Source organism: Coffea eugenioides, chromosome 3, assembly GCF_003713205.1.
Source record: "Coffea eugenioides isolate CCC68of chromosome 3, Ceug_1.0, whole genome shotgun sequence".
In the NCBI taxonomy this organism is placed as follows: domain Eukaryota; kingdom Viridiplantae; phylum Streptophyta; class Magnoliopsida; order Gentianales; family Rubiaceae; genus Coffea; species Coffea eugenioides.
The window spans coordinates 20,912,577-20,927,481 of record NC_040037.1 but is presented as its reverse complement, the minus strand read 5'-3'; the positions used below and the strand labels follow the sequence as shown (position 1 = coordinate 20,927,481).

Here is a 14,905-nt window from a genome sequence, read left to right as displayed (position 1 = left end):
CTTTTGAGGAAAATTTATTGGGGGGCAATGTTTAAAATCTACTAAAATTGAAGGCTATACTAATGGAATTTGGTGCTCCATGCCCATACATACAAATCCGCCGCTGACTAGTCATCTCAATTATTTGAGAGAAAACATTAGTAGGGGTGGGCAAAAATACCCGTTGACCCGAAAACCCGAGAGATTCGACCCGATCCGCACCGAAAAATAGGATATCCTGTCCAATTTCTCTTAGCGGATCAGATAGGGTCGGGTATCTGGAACATTTGGATACGAGTACGGATCGTAAAAGCAAAAACCCGTGAGTACCCGACCCGGGGGTATAATATATAAATATTAAAAAATACAGGGGCAATTTTATAATTTTTTAAGTTATTAACCCTAAGTTCCTAACCTAAATCAATCCATTGGTCATCCATTCAGATTTCAGCCTTTGCTTCAGCCGACACTCTTCACTCTTCAGTCTTCAGTCTTCAGTCTTCAGTCTTCAGTGGCCGATGCCCTTGTCTCTCAAACCTAGGGCCGAAGACTACCGTTAAAACTCCTCAAACTGCCTGAATCAAATCCCTTTCTCTTCAGCCCTGATTCTCCATTGTCGTCCTTTTCTACCTTTGAGTAAAGGGACGCTGCCAAAGGTCGCCTGATGCTGTCGACGCCGGAGCCGGGTGGTTTAGCTATCAAGGTTTTTCAATAACTCTTTTCTTTTAAGTTCAATTCTTTCTACCAAACTATTCTGCATCTATGTGTACGTCTATGCTTTTGTCGAATTGGCTACATGAATTCTGATCTTTCGTCCAAATCAAAACTAGGTTGTACAATTAAGATTAGGAATTGCTGGACCCATACAGAAAAAAGAAAAAAAAATGAAAAAGGGGGTCGGCATAAATGGTACAGGTACGGAAACAAATTCTGGCCATAATTTTCCATGGAGATACTCTTCATGACAGGAGAAAAATGAAGCTCCCCTTTTCTTTCTAATTCATCTTTAGAAATCAACAAATTTTTAGTTGTCCACTTTTTCGGATTTCTTTTCTTCCTGATGATGGAATCTAATCTAAATGCAAGGCACGTACATTTCCAATAATACTAAGATGGAATGAAGCTCTAGTGGTCACATGCGACATGCGTGGCCAACTGGCCATCGAATAAGTCAGCAGTGATTTTATGTATTTGATGAATCTGGACATGATTTTATGGGAGTTTCTGAGCTATGTATTAGCTGCGCATATGGTAGAGAAGTGGGATTTTCATTTGATTTGTTTTTTGAATTTTTCAAATGTCAAGTACAGGGGATAATACAGCTACTACAGCTGCAAGCCCAAATGTTGATCATTCATCATCAATGGATCCAAAAATTGTTGCTGGAGCTTCTGAAACTGAGACAAGTCAAGCACCACCTCCTCTAACATCCGAGACAAAAGTGTCTACCAAGAGCAGTAGGTCTTGGGTTTGGGAGCATTATGCAGTTGTTACAGGTACGGAAACAAAAGACAAGAAAGCTGCTTGTAAATATTGTCAACAATTGATTGCCTGTGCAAGCAAAAATGGTACTACTTCTTTGAGTAATCACCTTCATAGGTGTAAAAAATATCCGTATAATAATAAGGATAAGAGGCAAAAGACGCTGGAGTTTAAAGCAAAAGAGGGAGGGGGAAAAGCATTAACAACCCATATGTTTGATCAAGAATCATGTAGGAGAATGTTGGCTAGGATGGTGATTATAGATGAACTACCTTTTAAATTTGTGGAAAGGGGGGGATTTCTGGATTTTTGTCAGTTTATGCAGCCACGGTTTGAAATGCCATCATGTAGAACTTTAACTAGAGACTGCCATAAGCTTTTTTCAGATGAGAAGAAAAGTTTGAAGGCATACTTTGAAACTTTATCCTCACGAATTTGTCTCACCACTGATGCTTGGACATCCATTTAAAATCTGAATTATTTGTGTTTGACAGCTCACTTTATTGATGATAAATGGAAATTGCACAAAAAGATTTTAAGTTTCTGTCCTATTACAAGTCATGCGGGTGAAGTTATTGGTCGGACAGTAGAAAAATGCTTGCTTGATTGGAAAATTAGTAAAGTTTTGACTGTTACGGTAGACAATGCTAGCTCAAATGACACTCGTTTGCAATATTTGAGAAGAAGGCTTATTAATTGGAAAGGTACTGTCTTAAATGGAGAATACTTGCATATGAGATGTGCTGCCCATGTTTTGAATTTGATGTTTGGGGAGGGATTGAAAGACTTGGAAGACTCTATTATTAGAATTCGATCAGCTGTGAGATATGTTAAGTCTTCACCTGCTAGAGCTCAAAGATTCAAATCTTGCATAGAAAAAGAAAGAATCGAAAGTAAAAGTCTTGTATGCCTTGATGTTGAAACTAGGTGGAACTTCACATTTTTAATGTTAGAGGCTGCTCTAAAATTTCAAAAGGCATTTGAGTTGCTAGAAACTGTGGATAGCAAATATGTCGAAGAGTTAACTCCACAAAGTGAGAATGATACTCGTAGGAGTTCTAAGGTGAGGGGTGTGCCAACTAAAATAGATTGGGAGTATGCAAAAGATTTCTTGTCTTTTTTTCAAATTTTTTTTTATTCTACTGTGAAAATGTCAGGCTCACGTTATGTGACAGGAAATGTATATATGAATGAAATTTTTGGCATTGGTGGTCTTCTTAATTCATTTCAAGAAAGTGATGACTTTGGTTTGTCAACTATGGCTGGGAATATGAAGAAAAAATATGATAAATATTGGGGTAATGTGGAAAGGATTAACATATTGATTCTGATTGCTGTTGTTCTTGATCCCCGGCATAAACTAAGTTATGTTCAATGGGCAATTGATGAGGCATATGATCCTAAGAATGCTGAAATGTTACAATTTAAGGTGGAAAAGGTGTTACATTCCCTATTTGACTTTTATTCTGCTGAAAAATCACCTTATAAGGAAGTAATAAGTCAAAATCAGTTTAGGGAAATGGATAAAATGGATGTTGATGCAATTACAGTTAAAGGGGCATCAGATTACATGCATGCAAAGTATTCTCAAAAGGCTGATACATTGGATAGCACTCACAATAAAACGGAATTGGACATCTATTTGATGGAAATGAAGGAAGATTTTCACTGTCCAAACTTTCACATATTGGATTGGTAGAGAGATAATGCTCATAGGTTCCAAATTCTTGCTGCAATTGCTAGAGATATATTAGCTATTCCGGTATCTACTATTGCCTCTAAGTCTGCTTTTAGTACGGGAGGCCGTGTGCTGGATTCTTTTCGAAACTCTTTAACTCCAAGAATGGCGGAGGCTATAATTTATGGACAAGATTGGTTTCGCAAGGGTATTCAACCAATTGATTTGGAAGAAAGTATAACTAAACTTGAAGAAATGGAATCGGGTAATACTTTTCATATCTTGTTAATTGTTATCATTGCATTGAAAATTTTATTATTCATTTGAGTTTCAACTTGTGCTAATATATTTCTTGGTTGCTTTTATTTTTGGAAATTTTTTGCAGGTTTGACAGTGGAGCATTCTATTATTAATATTGAAGATTGATGATTCTTGAAGATTGTGCTCCTTCATGTGTTGTAAAAGGTTGAGGTTGTTGAAACATTTGAGGTTGTTGAAACTAACTGTCATGGCATGGCTAGGGGAGGAAAATGAAGACAGCTTCTTGATTTATGCCTAGTCAATGCATTATGCCATGTTTTCTGGATTTGAGAATGTCTATATAGTGTACATTTTTCTCATTATATGCCCTTGTTGGAAGTTATGTATCAGAGTAGATATTTCTAACTTTATGATTTAGTGTGGAACTACTGCTAATGATCATTTTTGAGATTTGAATATGCTTTGTCTTTGTCTAGTTTGAATGATGTTGTTGCCTTTTTTTGTTGAATGATGCTATCATCCAGCAGGTTCATCTTATGTCTTATGAGTTTGTAGAATTTGCATTCTTTAAGTAGGGGCGGGTACCCTATGATCCGCCCCTATTTTTCGGGTATCCGAGGATCGGGTACCCGAGGAAGATCGGAGCGGATTAGGGTCAAAAAAATAATGACCCGATATGTTAGAGTCGGGTCAGCCAATTAGCGTTCGGGGTTGGTACCCGACCCGTGCCCACCTGGTTGGTTGTCAATTAGAAGATGAGGAAAAAGGAATAAAAATATAACTAAGTAAGATGAAGAGAACACTTTTGTTGTTTAGGTTAAGAAACAAGAATACATTTTCTCCAACCTCAGATAAATTATTTGTGCTTAGTTTTGTATGTTTGTGTAGACTTAGAGCAGAGCAACTGACTCCCCTAGGCAGATTGACTGAAAAATGCATACTAGAGTTTAGAAATAGAAGCGCATTAGCTTTGTGATCTGATTTCTATAAAGAGTCTGGTTAGGGCCATTTTCCAAACTGATAGACGTGGATATGTAAAGGACCAATAATCATCTTGCGTGTATGTTTTATTAGGCTACTAAATTGTAAGTTGGTGGAAGCTCGCTGACCATTTCTGAATGTAAGTTCTCACAATGAAGTTTAGCTCATTTTACTCGAAAATATACCAAGAAATTATTTCGTTCCAATTGTTTGGGTTAATATAAGCAGAACTACAAGAATCTATAACAGCTCAAACATTGTTCCCATTCCACAGAAACTTTTATCATTCAATCATCAATTTGTTGCAAATTAATCCATCTTTGCCTTCACATCCCATCGAAATTCCAAATACCATGTGGGGATTTCGCTCATCAACATTAGCAAACATTTTTCTCCTACTCTTAGTTGCCATGAGCTTTTCAGTAAACCATGTTTCAGCTGTAAAACAATTTCAAAATAAGATCGATCGACTTGCTCTGCTTGAATTCAAGAAGCAAATATATGATCACTCATTTGGAGTGCTGAATTCCTGGAACCATTCACAACACCATTGCCAGTGGGAAGGAGTCACCTGCAGTACTCGACATCAGAGGGTCATAGCCTTGATTCTAAGGTATAAGCAGTTGTCTGGAACCCTATCTCCTCATGTCGAAAATCTAAGCTTCATGAGGTTCATCCAACTTGCGGAGAATCAATTCCATGGTGAGATTCCCCAAGAATTCAGTCGCCTCAAAAGGCTAAGAGTCTTGAACCTGTCAAGTAATGCACTCGGTGGAAAAATCCCAGAAAATCTGAGCTACTGTGCAGAGATGATAACTATTGACCTAACCAGTAACAAGCTAGAAAGGAAGATTCCAATTGATCAGCTAAGCAATTTGAAGAGGCTTGAAAATTTTTATCTTCGCACAAACAAGTTGACAGGAGAGATTCCCTCTTCCACTGGGAACTTATCATCATTGATCCGAATCAGTCTCGACTTCAACAATCTAGAGGGAAATTTGCCCATGGAGATGGGGCTCTTGAAAAGGTTATCTATATTTTCAGCATCAGAAAATAAACTATCTGGTATAATCCCTGCCTCCATCTTTAATAGTTTAGCCATTACTGTCATTTCAGTGGCCGACAATTTCTTTCATGGCAATCTCCCAACCAACATAGGTCTCACCCTACCAAATCTACAAGTGTTGTATGTTGGGGGGAACAACTTGTATGCAAACTTTCCAACTTCAATCACTAATGCTTCTGGGCTTGAGATACTTGATCTTCCCTATAATAAGTTCGCAGGCCAAATTCCAACTAATTTAGAAGATCTGATACAACTCAAAAGAGCTAATCTTAATCACAATCTCTTCGGCAATAATTCTATAGGAGATTTGGATTTTATTGCATCACTGACCAACTGCAGTAATCTAAGAATTCTTTCCTTGAGTGCCAATACATTTGGAGGTAATGGACCTAAAATCATGGCCAATTTCTCAAATCAACTCACTGAATTGTTCGTGGGAGGAAACCAACTGTCAGGAACCATTCCACAAGGATTTGGAAACTTTGTCAACCTAATTCAACTTGGCCTTGAATTGAACTCTTTTTCAGGGATTATTCCAAGAGATTTTGGCAAGTTACCAAATTTGCAAGGATTGTGTCTGGACCATAATGACTTGTCAGGACAGATAGTCTTTGCCCTATGCAACAACACCAATCTATACTATCTGGACTTATCATTTAACCAGTTTGAAGGGGGCAATATATTTGACAATGTTCTTATGAACTGTAAAAATTTGCAATATCTGGATATATCTCAAAACAACTTCACTGGATTATATCACCACATTTTCTGCAGACGCACTCATCACTGATGTACATCAAAATAGGTGAAAATTCGTTTAGTGGTTCTCTGCCTGCTGAAGTTGGAAAGCTTATACATTTGGTGGATTTCAATGTTTCCCACAATCAATTTGCTGGAGATATACCCATCTCACTTGCTAATTGTTCACATCTGGAGAATCTTTTTATGCAGGCCAATTTTTTCAAAGGAACATTTCCACCAAATTTGGCTTCTTGGAAGAGCATCCAGCAAGTAGACCTTTCAAGTAATAATTTGATTGGACAAATACCAAAAGAACTTGAGATGCTTCAATATTTGAGGTACTTAAACCTTTCCTACAACAACATCGAAGGCGAGATACCAAACATAGGAATTTTCAGCAATGCAAGTCAAATATCATTGATTGGCAACAACAAACTCTGTGGAGGCATTCCAGAATTGGAGCTCCCACCTTGCCCAGTGATTAAGGGGAAAAACAAAGGAAAGCTGAAGGATGTCATATTGATGTCCATTGTTTTACCGGTAATGTTGATTTGTCAAAGCCACAAGCTTTGACTTTGTGGCATAATTTTTCATTTTGCTTCGTCCCACATTGACCAAGCGGAAGGAAAACCTCTCCTTATACACCTATAAATATAGGACGCCTTTGAGAGGTTTAGGTGCACCACTCAAGAGAGCATTATATGGGCTATTAGTTTCTTAGATCATCCAACCCATTTATAGTCAAATATTTAGACTCTCTTGTTTTGAGTTTAGGAATATTTCCTAAACCTTTTGTAAGTGCTATTTTGGCCTAAGAACCACTTTCCTATGGCTTTTGTATTTCTTCTTCATAGTAGAAATATTACTCATCCCTCGTCCGTGGACGTAGGTCAATTTGATCCAACCACATAAATCTTCTGTGTTTTTTATTTTGCTTTGTTATTTGTCTTTATTAGGTTGCCACAACCCTTTTATATGGTCAATTTTACCGCCTAATTATTATATGGCTAGTGTCTACCGCCTAACAATTATATGGTCGGTTATACCGCCTATTTTGTTCTAACTTTAGTTTGTTTATTCCTGAACCGGTCCTAACAAACTGGTATCAGAGTTGGTTGATATATTTTATAAGACAGGTTCATCTCGTGAGACCCATTTATCTTGTAGGGCCCGTTCATTCCCTTGGGGCCTGCTTATTCCGTGGGGTCTGTTCATTCCGTGGGGCCCACTCATCCCGTAGGGTCCGCTCACGAGATTTGCATATTTGTTTGGCTAGTGTTTTGAGACAAACTTCAGATTACAGATTTTATGGCAACAATGACGATAACAAAGACGATTGTCGAGAAATTCGACAAGAATGTCAACTTCGAAATGTGGCAACTCAAGATGGAGGCCATTCTTGTTCAAGATGGAGTTGACTTGGCAATTCAAGAAATTGAGAAAAATTCAGAAGATGTAAAGGATGCGGATTTCGCCGATATAGATAAGAAGGCTAGATCCAGTAAAATATTAAATCTCTCCGATGAGGTATTGCGTAAGGTAGCAATGGAGATTTCAGCCAAGGTTATGTGAAATAAATTGAAAACTTTGTATATGAAGAAAGTAGTCGAGAATCGGCTATATTTGAAGCAGAATTTGTACATGCTTCGGATGTCTGAAGGTACATCTATACTCTCCCATCTTGATAAATTTGATTTCATTATTATGAATTTGGAGAATATAGATTCGAAAATTGATGATGAAGATCAAGCCCTATTACTTTTGTGTTCCCTTCCCCAATCCTTTAAACATTTTCCTGATACTATGATTTATGAAAAGGAAACAATTTTGTATCGAAAAATTAAATCTACATTAAAATCTAAAAAGTAAATAGATAGGGATATTATTAGGGAAACTAGTAGGAGTCAAGCCGATGGCTTGTTTATTCGGGGTAGATCTGAAAAGAGAAATACAGAAAATAGAAGTAGATCCAAGTCTAAATATAAAAATGTGGTGTGCAATTATTATAAAAAGAAGGGTCATGTTATCTGTGATTGCTTTAAATTGAAAAATAAAGAAAAGTAAAAAGGAAAATTTGTTGAGAAAAATACTGAATCCGCTGAAACTAGTATAGCAGCTAATGAGAATGATGGAACCATTTTCTGTACAACAGAAAATATTTTTAGACCTAACAATAAGTGGATTTTAGATTCGGATTGTTCATATCATATGTGTCCCAATAGGGACTGGTTTTTAACATATGAATCAACTGAAGGTGGAGTTGTCTTAATAGATAACAACGCCGCTTGTAAAGTTGTTGGCAAATGCACAATCCGGATTAAAATGTACGATGGTATTGTGAGGACGCTCACAGATGTTAGGCATGTTCCAGATTTGAAGAAAAATCTCATCCTTTTAGACACTCTTGAGTCTATTGGGTGCAGGTATTCAGATGGAAATGGAGTTCTTAAAATCACTCGAAGAGTTCTTGTTGTTATGAAGGTACACAGATATGGTACTTTGCATATTTTGCAGGGATCTACTGTTACAGGTGCTGCTACTGTTTTAATATCATCTTTGTCAGATACAGACATCACTAAATTATGGCACATGCGTTTGAGGCACATGAGCGAAAAAGGCTTAGGCATACTGAGCAAAAGAGGACTTCTTTGTGGACAAAGTACCGGGCCATTGGAATTTTGTAAACATTGTATTTTTGGGAAGCAGAAAAGAATCAGTTTCAGTTCACCAGCAATTCACAAGACAAAAGGTACTCTTGATTACATTCATTCAGATCTATGGGGTCCTTCCCATACTCCTTCTAAAGGTGGTGCCAGGTACATGTTGACTTTTATTGTTGATTATTTAAGGAAAGTTTGGGTCAATTTTTTTAAACATAAAAATGATGTTTTCTTAACTTTCAAACAATGAAAAGTTTTGATTGAGAAATAAACAGGAAAACATATTAAGCGGTTGAGAATAGATAATGGCATGGAATTTTGTGGAGATGAATTTGATAGATTTTGCAAAAATGAAGGAATTGTTCGGCATCACACCGTCAGAATGACGCCTCAACAAAATGGTGTGGCCGAACGTATGAACAGAAAGCTTTTGGAGAGAGCAAGATGTATGATCTCCAATGCAGGGTTGACAAACGACTTTTGGGCAGAGGCGATCAATATGGCCTGTTATATTGTCAACCATTCTCCTTCTGCATGTCTTGATTTCAAAACTCCTGAGAAAGTTTGGTCAGGTACTCCTGCTGATTATTCCAATTTAAAATATTTTGGTGTCCAGCATACATGCACGTGAATGATAGAAAATTGGAGTCTAGAGCTAAAAAGTGCATTTTTCTTGGGTATGCTTTTGGGGTGAAAGGATACAGATTATGCTGTCCTGATCCCAAATCTCCAAAATTTGTGATCAGTAGAGATGTTACTTTTGATGAATTGTCTATGTTATCTTTCAAGAAGGAGTTTTCTAGTCCTTGTAATACTGAAAGTACACAGAAACAGGTGGAGTTTGATATTGGCAGTTCTGATCTTTCTCAAATCAAATATTCTATTTAGCAAGTGCCAGTAGATGCACCTGAATCTACTGTTGAAGATAGTTCAAAAGAAGAAGAGTATTCCATAACTAGAGATAGACCAAGGAGAGATATTCGACCACCACAAAGATATGCAAATTTAGTTGCATATGCTTTGTCTGTTGCAGAAGAAACTGATGCAGTTGGTGAGCCTTCCACCTATTTAGAAGCAATTTCTTGTGATGATTCTGCAAAGTGGTTGATTGTGATGAATGAAGAAATTGAATCTCTTCATCAAAATGAAACTTGGGTTCTTGTAAAGCCGCCGTCAAATAAGAAAATAGTTGGTTACAAGTGGGTCTTCAAGAAAAAAGAAGGTATTTCAGGGGTTGAAGATGCAAGGTATAAAGCACGATTAGTTGTAAAGGGCTATAGTCGGGTACAAGGTGTTGATTTTAATGAAGTTTTTTCACCTGTTGTTAAACATAACTATATTCGTGTTTTGCTTGCTTTAGTTGTCATATATGATTTGCAGTTAGAGCAGCTTGATGTTAAGACAGCTTTCTTGCATGGCGTACTTGAAGAACAAATTTATATGAAACAACCCCAGGATTTTGAAATTAAAGGTAAGGAATACCATATTTGCTTATTGAAGAAATCCTTATATGGATTGAAACAATCTCCAAGACAGTGGTATAAGAGGTTTGATTCCTTTATGTTGGGTTATGGTTATTTAAGGAGCATGTATGATAGTTGTATTTACTTCCAGAAGTTAGATGATGATTCTTTTATCTATTTGTTGATGTATGTTGATGACATGCTCATTGCTGCCAAGAATTTGTCAGAAATTCACACTTTAAAACTGCAGTTAAATAGTGAATTTGAAATGAAAGATTTTGGAGCAGCTAAGAAAATTCTTGGTATGGATATTAAACGAGATCGAGGAGCAGGGAAATTATTTTTGACCCAAGAAAATTACCTGAAATAGGTCTTGGAGCGTTTTGGCATGAAAGATGCTAAACCAGTATCTACTCCTCTTGCTAGCCATTTTCGACTATCAGTTGCTCAATCATCACAATCAGATGAAAATGAAGATTATATGGCACGGGTTCCTTATTCTAGTGCAGTCGGCAGTATTATGTATGCAATGGTTTGTACTCGTCCAAATATCTCACATGTAGTCAGTGTTGTTAGCAGATATATGTCTTGCCCTGGTAAAGCACATTGGCAGGCTGTGAAGTGGATTCTCAGATACTTGCGAGGTACTTCAAATGCATGTTTAGAGTTTGAAAAAAATAATAACACTTTGGTTAGTTTTGTAGATTCAGACTACGCTGGAGATCTTGACAGGAGAAGATCATTTTCAGACTATGTATTTTGCATTGGCGGTTGCGCTGTTGTTGGAAAGCTACTCTACAACCTGTCGTAGTTTTGTCTACTACAGAAGTAGAATATATGGCTATGACCGAGGCAATCAAAGAAGCCTTGTGGTTGAAGAGTTTATTTAGCGAGTTTAGTCTACATCAAGGTATTACTATTGTTCACTGTGATAGTCAAAGTGCCATACACTTGACTAAAGATCAGATGTATCATGAGAGGGCGAAACACGTTGATGTGAAGTATCATTTCATTCAGAATATCATTGCTGAAGGAAAGGTTCTTATTCAGAAAATCAATACCAAAGACAATCCAGCTGACATGTTTACGAAGCCTCTTCCAATTTATAAGTTCAAGCAGTACTTGGACTTGATTGGTATTCATTGTTGGTGATTTACGCCCATTAGGGCCTATATGGAGAAGGTGGAGCAATTTTATTGTTGTCGATGGTGGAACTAAAATTATGCTAAGGTGGAGATTTGTTGATTTGTCAAAATCGCAAGCTTTGACTTTGTGGCATAAGTTTTTCATTTTGCTTCATCCCACATTGGCCAAGCGGAAGGAAAATCTCTCCTTATGCACTTATAAATATAGGAGGCCTTTGAGAGGTTTAGATGCACCAATCAAGAAAGCATTATATGGGCTATTAGTTTCTTGGGTAATCTAACCCATTTATAGTCAAATATTTTAGACTCTCTTATTTTGACTTTAGGAATATTTCTTAAACCTTTTGCAAGTACCATTTTAGCCTAGGAACCACTTTCCTACGGCTTTTGTATTTTTTCTTCATAGTAGAAATATTGCTTTTCTCTCGCCCGTGGACGTAGGTCAATTTGACCGAATCACGTAAATCTTCTATGTCTTTTATTTTATTTTGTTATTTGTCTTTATTGGGTTGTCACAACCCTTTTATATGGTCGATTTTACCGCCTAATTATTATATGACTGGTGTCTACCGACTAACCATTATATGGTCGGTTATACCGCCTATTTTATTCTAACTTTAGTTTGTTTATTTCTGGACCGGTCCTAACAAGCAACGCTTTTGGTTCTTGTTACAGTGTTGTTATATATCTTGGTATATCGAAAAAGAGAAAGAGGACCGGTGGCCAGATTCTCTAGCATGCCCACAAGAATCGATGAGCTCTTACGACTTTCTTACCATGAACTTGTTCGTGCAACTTCAGGATTTTCTCCAGAAAACTTAATTGGTTCAGGAAATTTCGGAGCTGTCTACAAAGGAAGGCTAGGAAAATTGACCCCCAATCTAAACATTAGGCTTTTAGTGATTCATCTTTAACAATTTCAATTAAGTCTCATTTATGAACCAGTACTTAGTAGATATGTTTAATCTACCCCAATCTAAACAATTGATCCAGTTATCTCCCTTAGATAATTTCCCTATTTTTTTAAAGTTTTTCTTTTACAACGTAACATTATATATCTGAAAACAAAAATTCAAAATACGGAATGGGTCTTACGGCATCAACTCTTGGGGATGTCTACAGTTATGGGATTCTCCTGCAAGAGATGATCACTAGGAGGAGGCCAACTGATGATATGTTTATGGATGAGCTAGATCTGCATAACTCTGAACAAGTTTGTGAGATCGTGGAACGCTTGATTCTTTGCAAAGCAAGAGATGGAAACAGAAGAATGACTCCTAAAAGGGAAAATATCAATGGTGGAAGAGAGATGGAGTGTGCTATTTCCCTGTTAAAACTCGGCCTCAAATGCTCACAAAGATTGCCAAATGATCTGATGCACATGAATGAAGTTGTCAGCAAATTACATCTCATCAAGGATGTTTTTCTTGGTGTTAGGGTACATCAAGAAAATCTTGAAGTTTAATTGCTACAGGTATGCATGAGAATTTAATACAGTCACAAATTGAGGTTCAGTTTTTCTATTTTAGACAAACGATTTTTTCTATTCAGAATCTATTTTAGCCAAAAAAAAAAAAGGAGTGATGTGTTGTGCTCACTTGCATGGAAAAAGATGTATCTGGATTTGCAGCCTTTTGTTGGTCTGAATCTCTGAGCTGAAGTTGATAGCTGTGTGAGCAGCTAAAGAAGACACCTTTGGCTCTTTTATTTGAAAAATTAAATGGACGACTCAAATATGTTGGTATGTTCTTTCTTTATAGGGACTGAATGTTTCGGAAGGCAGTCAATTGGCTCAATTCTGCTTGAACATCTTTATCCTCCTGTGTTATACTTGAATCTTATGTTTCCATAATATACATTATACAATAAATTGTACTGTACTTAATTATAGGGCATGCTCTTGCTCCTATGATTGATTTACATAAGCATGCCTTTCTTTGAATGTTGATTTTGCTACCACATGAAATCTTAGTCACAATGAGAACGACATAAAGGGGTAGAGGGCAGGAATCAATTGCACAATAAACCCATATGTTCCCTTGCTAGCATATCCATACATTGCCCGATTAAGTTTTGGATGGCCATGGTGGTCATTGTAAAAAAATTTCATTTAGTATGAAATTAAATGATAATCATATGCATCATCACCTGCATAATCAGTCGGTATGTACTAACCTTTTTTATTTTTATTCCTATTTTGTTGGGGGTGTCTCAAATAGGTTATACAATAATAGTAACGTGTGCTCATAGGACACTTGTTAAGATATATTTTAGGTGTTATATTTTTATAAATATAAGATTAATTAGGAAAAGTAAATAAATACAAGGGAAGATAGGCAAAATTAAATAGCAAAAAGTATATAAATGAAAGGAAAGATAATAATTGTTAGTATATATGTGTGTGTTTATCTATATATATATATATATATATATATATATATATTAGGTTAGATGTATTAACGAGTGCCCTAAACCATGTGTTACAAAAACCAATGTTGTTAGATCGAAATTGGACTAGACAGTTCGATCGATCCGACCATGAAGATCCAAACTGGATTGGACGGTTCGATCAATCTGACCGTGAACCGCCCTTCTTTTTTGAACTGATTTGTAGTATAAAACTGCTTTGGTAAAAAATCAATCAAAACCATCAAAAATCAGTTAAACCAGTGACTAGATTCAACTGGTTGATCCGATTCTCAAACTTTATTTTCTTCTTTTCCCCAAACATAATTTGAGTTACCTAAATTGTAACACTTTCATTTATTAATAGGAATAAAAAAAAAGTCATCCATTTAGTGTAAATATCAAAATCACTCGCTTTTCTAAATGATCTCTAAATCAAGATGTTTTTATCCCTATGATTTCATTAATTTAGCATCAATGATTCCAACTTGCATTAATTTGTTTTAATTTAGTTTTTTAAGTAATTTAAGAGAATGGACATGTTTTAACCATAAATTTACATTTTTATATATAATTATTAGGTGTATATTTGATTGCAAGTCTAATATTTTTGAAACATTTTCATGATTGGCCAAATATAACCAAGAATTTAATTTCAATATATTTTAAAACTTATAAAAATATAAAATAATTATGATATCATATTGATATCAGCAGATTGTCGAGAATGGTCCGACCAATTCGTCCAGTTGACTATTGATCCAGTGGTTTAGCCAATCTCTATCCAATCCAAGTTTAACAACATTGACAAAAACCCTAATAGTAAATATCACATTTTGTCCATTTTATTCAATTTCATCTATTAATCCGATACTTAATGCCCATATCTCATCAATATGTCTCATTTCTAGATCTAAATGGCTAAACGGATGAAGACAATAGATGAAAATGTCTCTGGAGTAGATACCGTATTAAATCTAGGACCTTTTAATCAATAAGATAAAGGTAGAAATTAGACTAATGGAAAGATGAGGCATCTAAGA

General features: G+C 36.2%; 1 protein-coding gene across 1 annotated transcript; it reads left to right on the top strand.

Annotated features, from left to right (window-relative positions):
* The first annotated feature begins 4,734 nt into the window (after positions 1–4,734).
* Positions 4,735–9,891, top strand: LOC113766288 (putative receptor-like protein kinase At3g47110). Its single transcript, XM_027310498.1, has 7 exons — positions 4,735–6,151; positions 6,253–6,728; positions 7,485–7,715; positions 7,788–7,848; positions 8,443–8,512; positions 8,612–9,004; positions 9,882–9,891. Exons 1-7 carry the CDS (start codon positions 4,735–4,737, stop codon positions 9,889–9,891), a joined length of 2,658 nt encoding a protein of 885 aa, XP_027166299.1.
* The last annotated feature ends 5,014 nt before the right edge of the window (positions 9,892–14,905 follow it).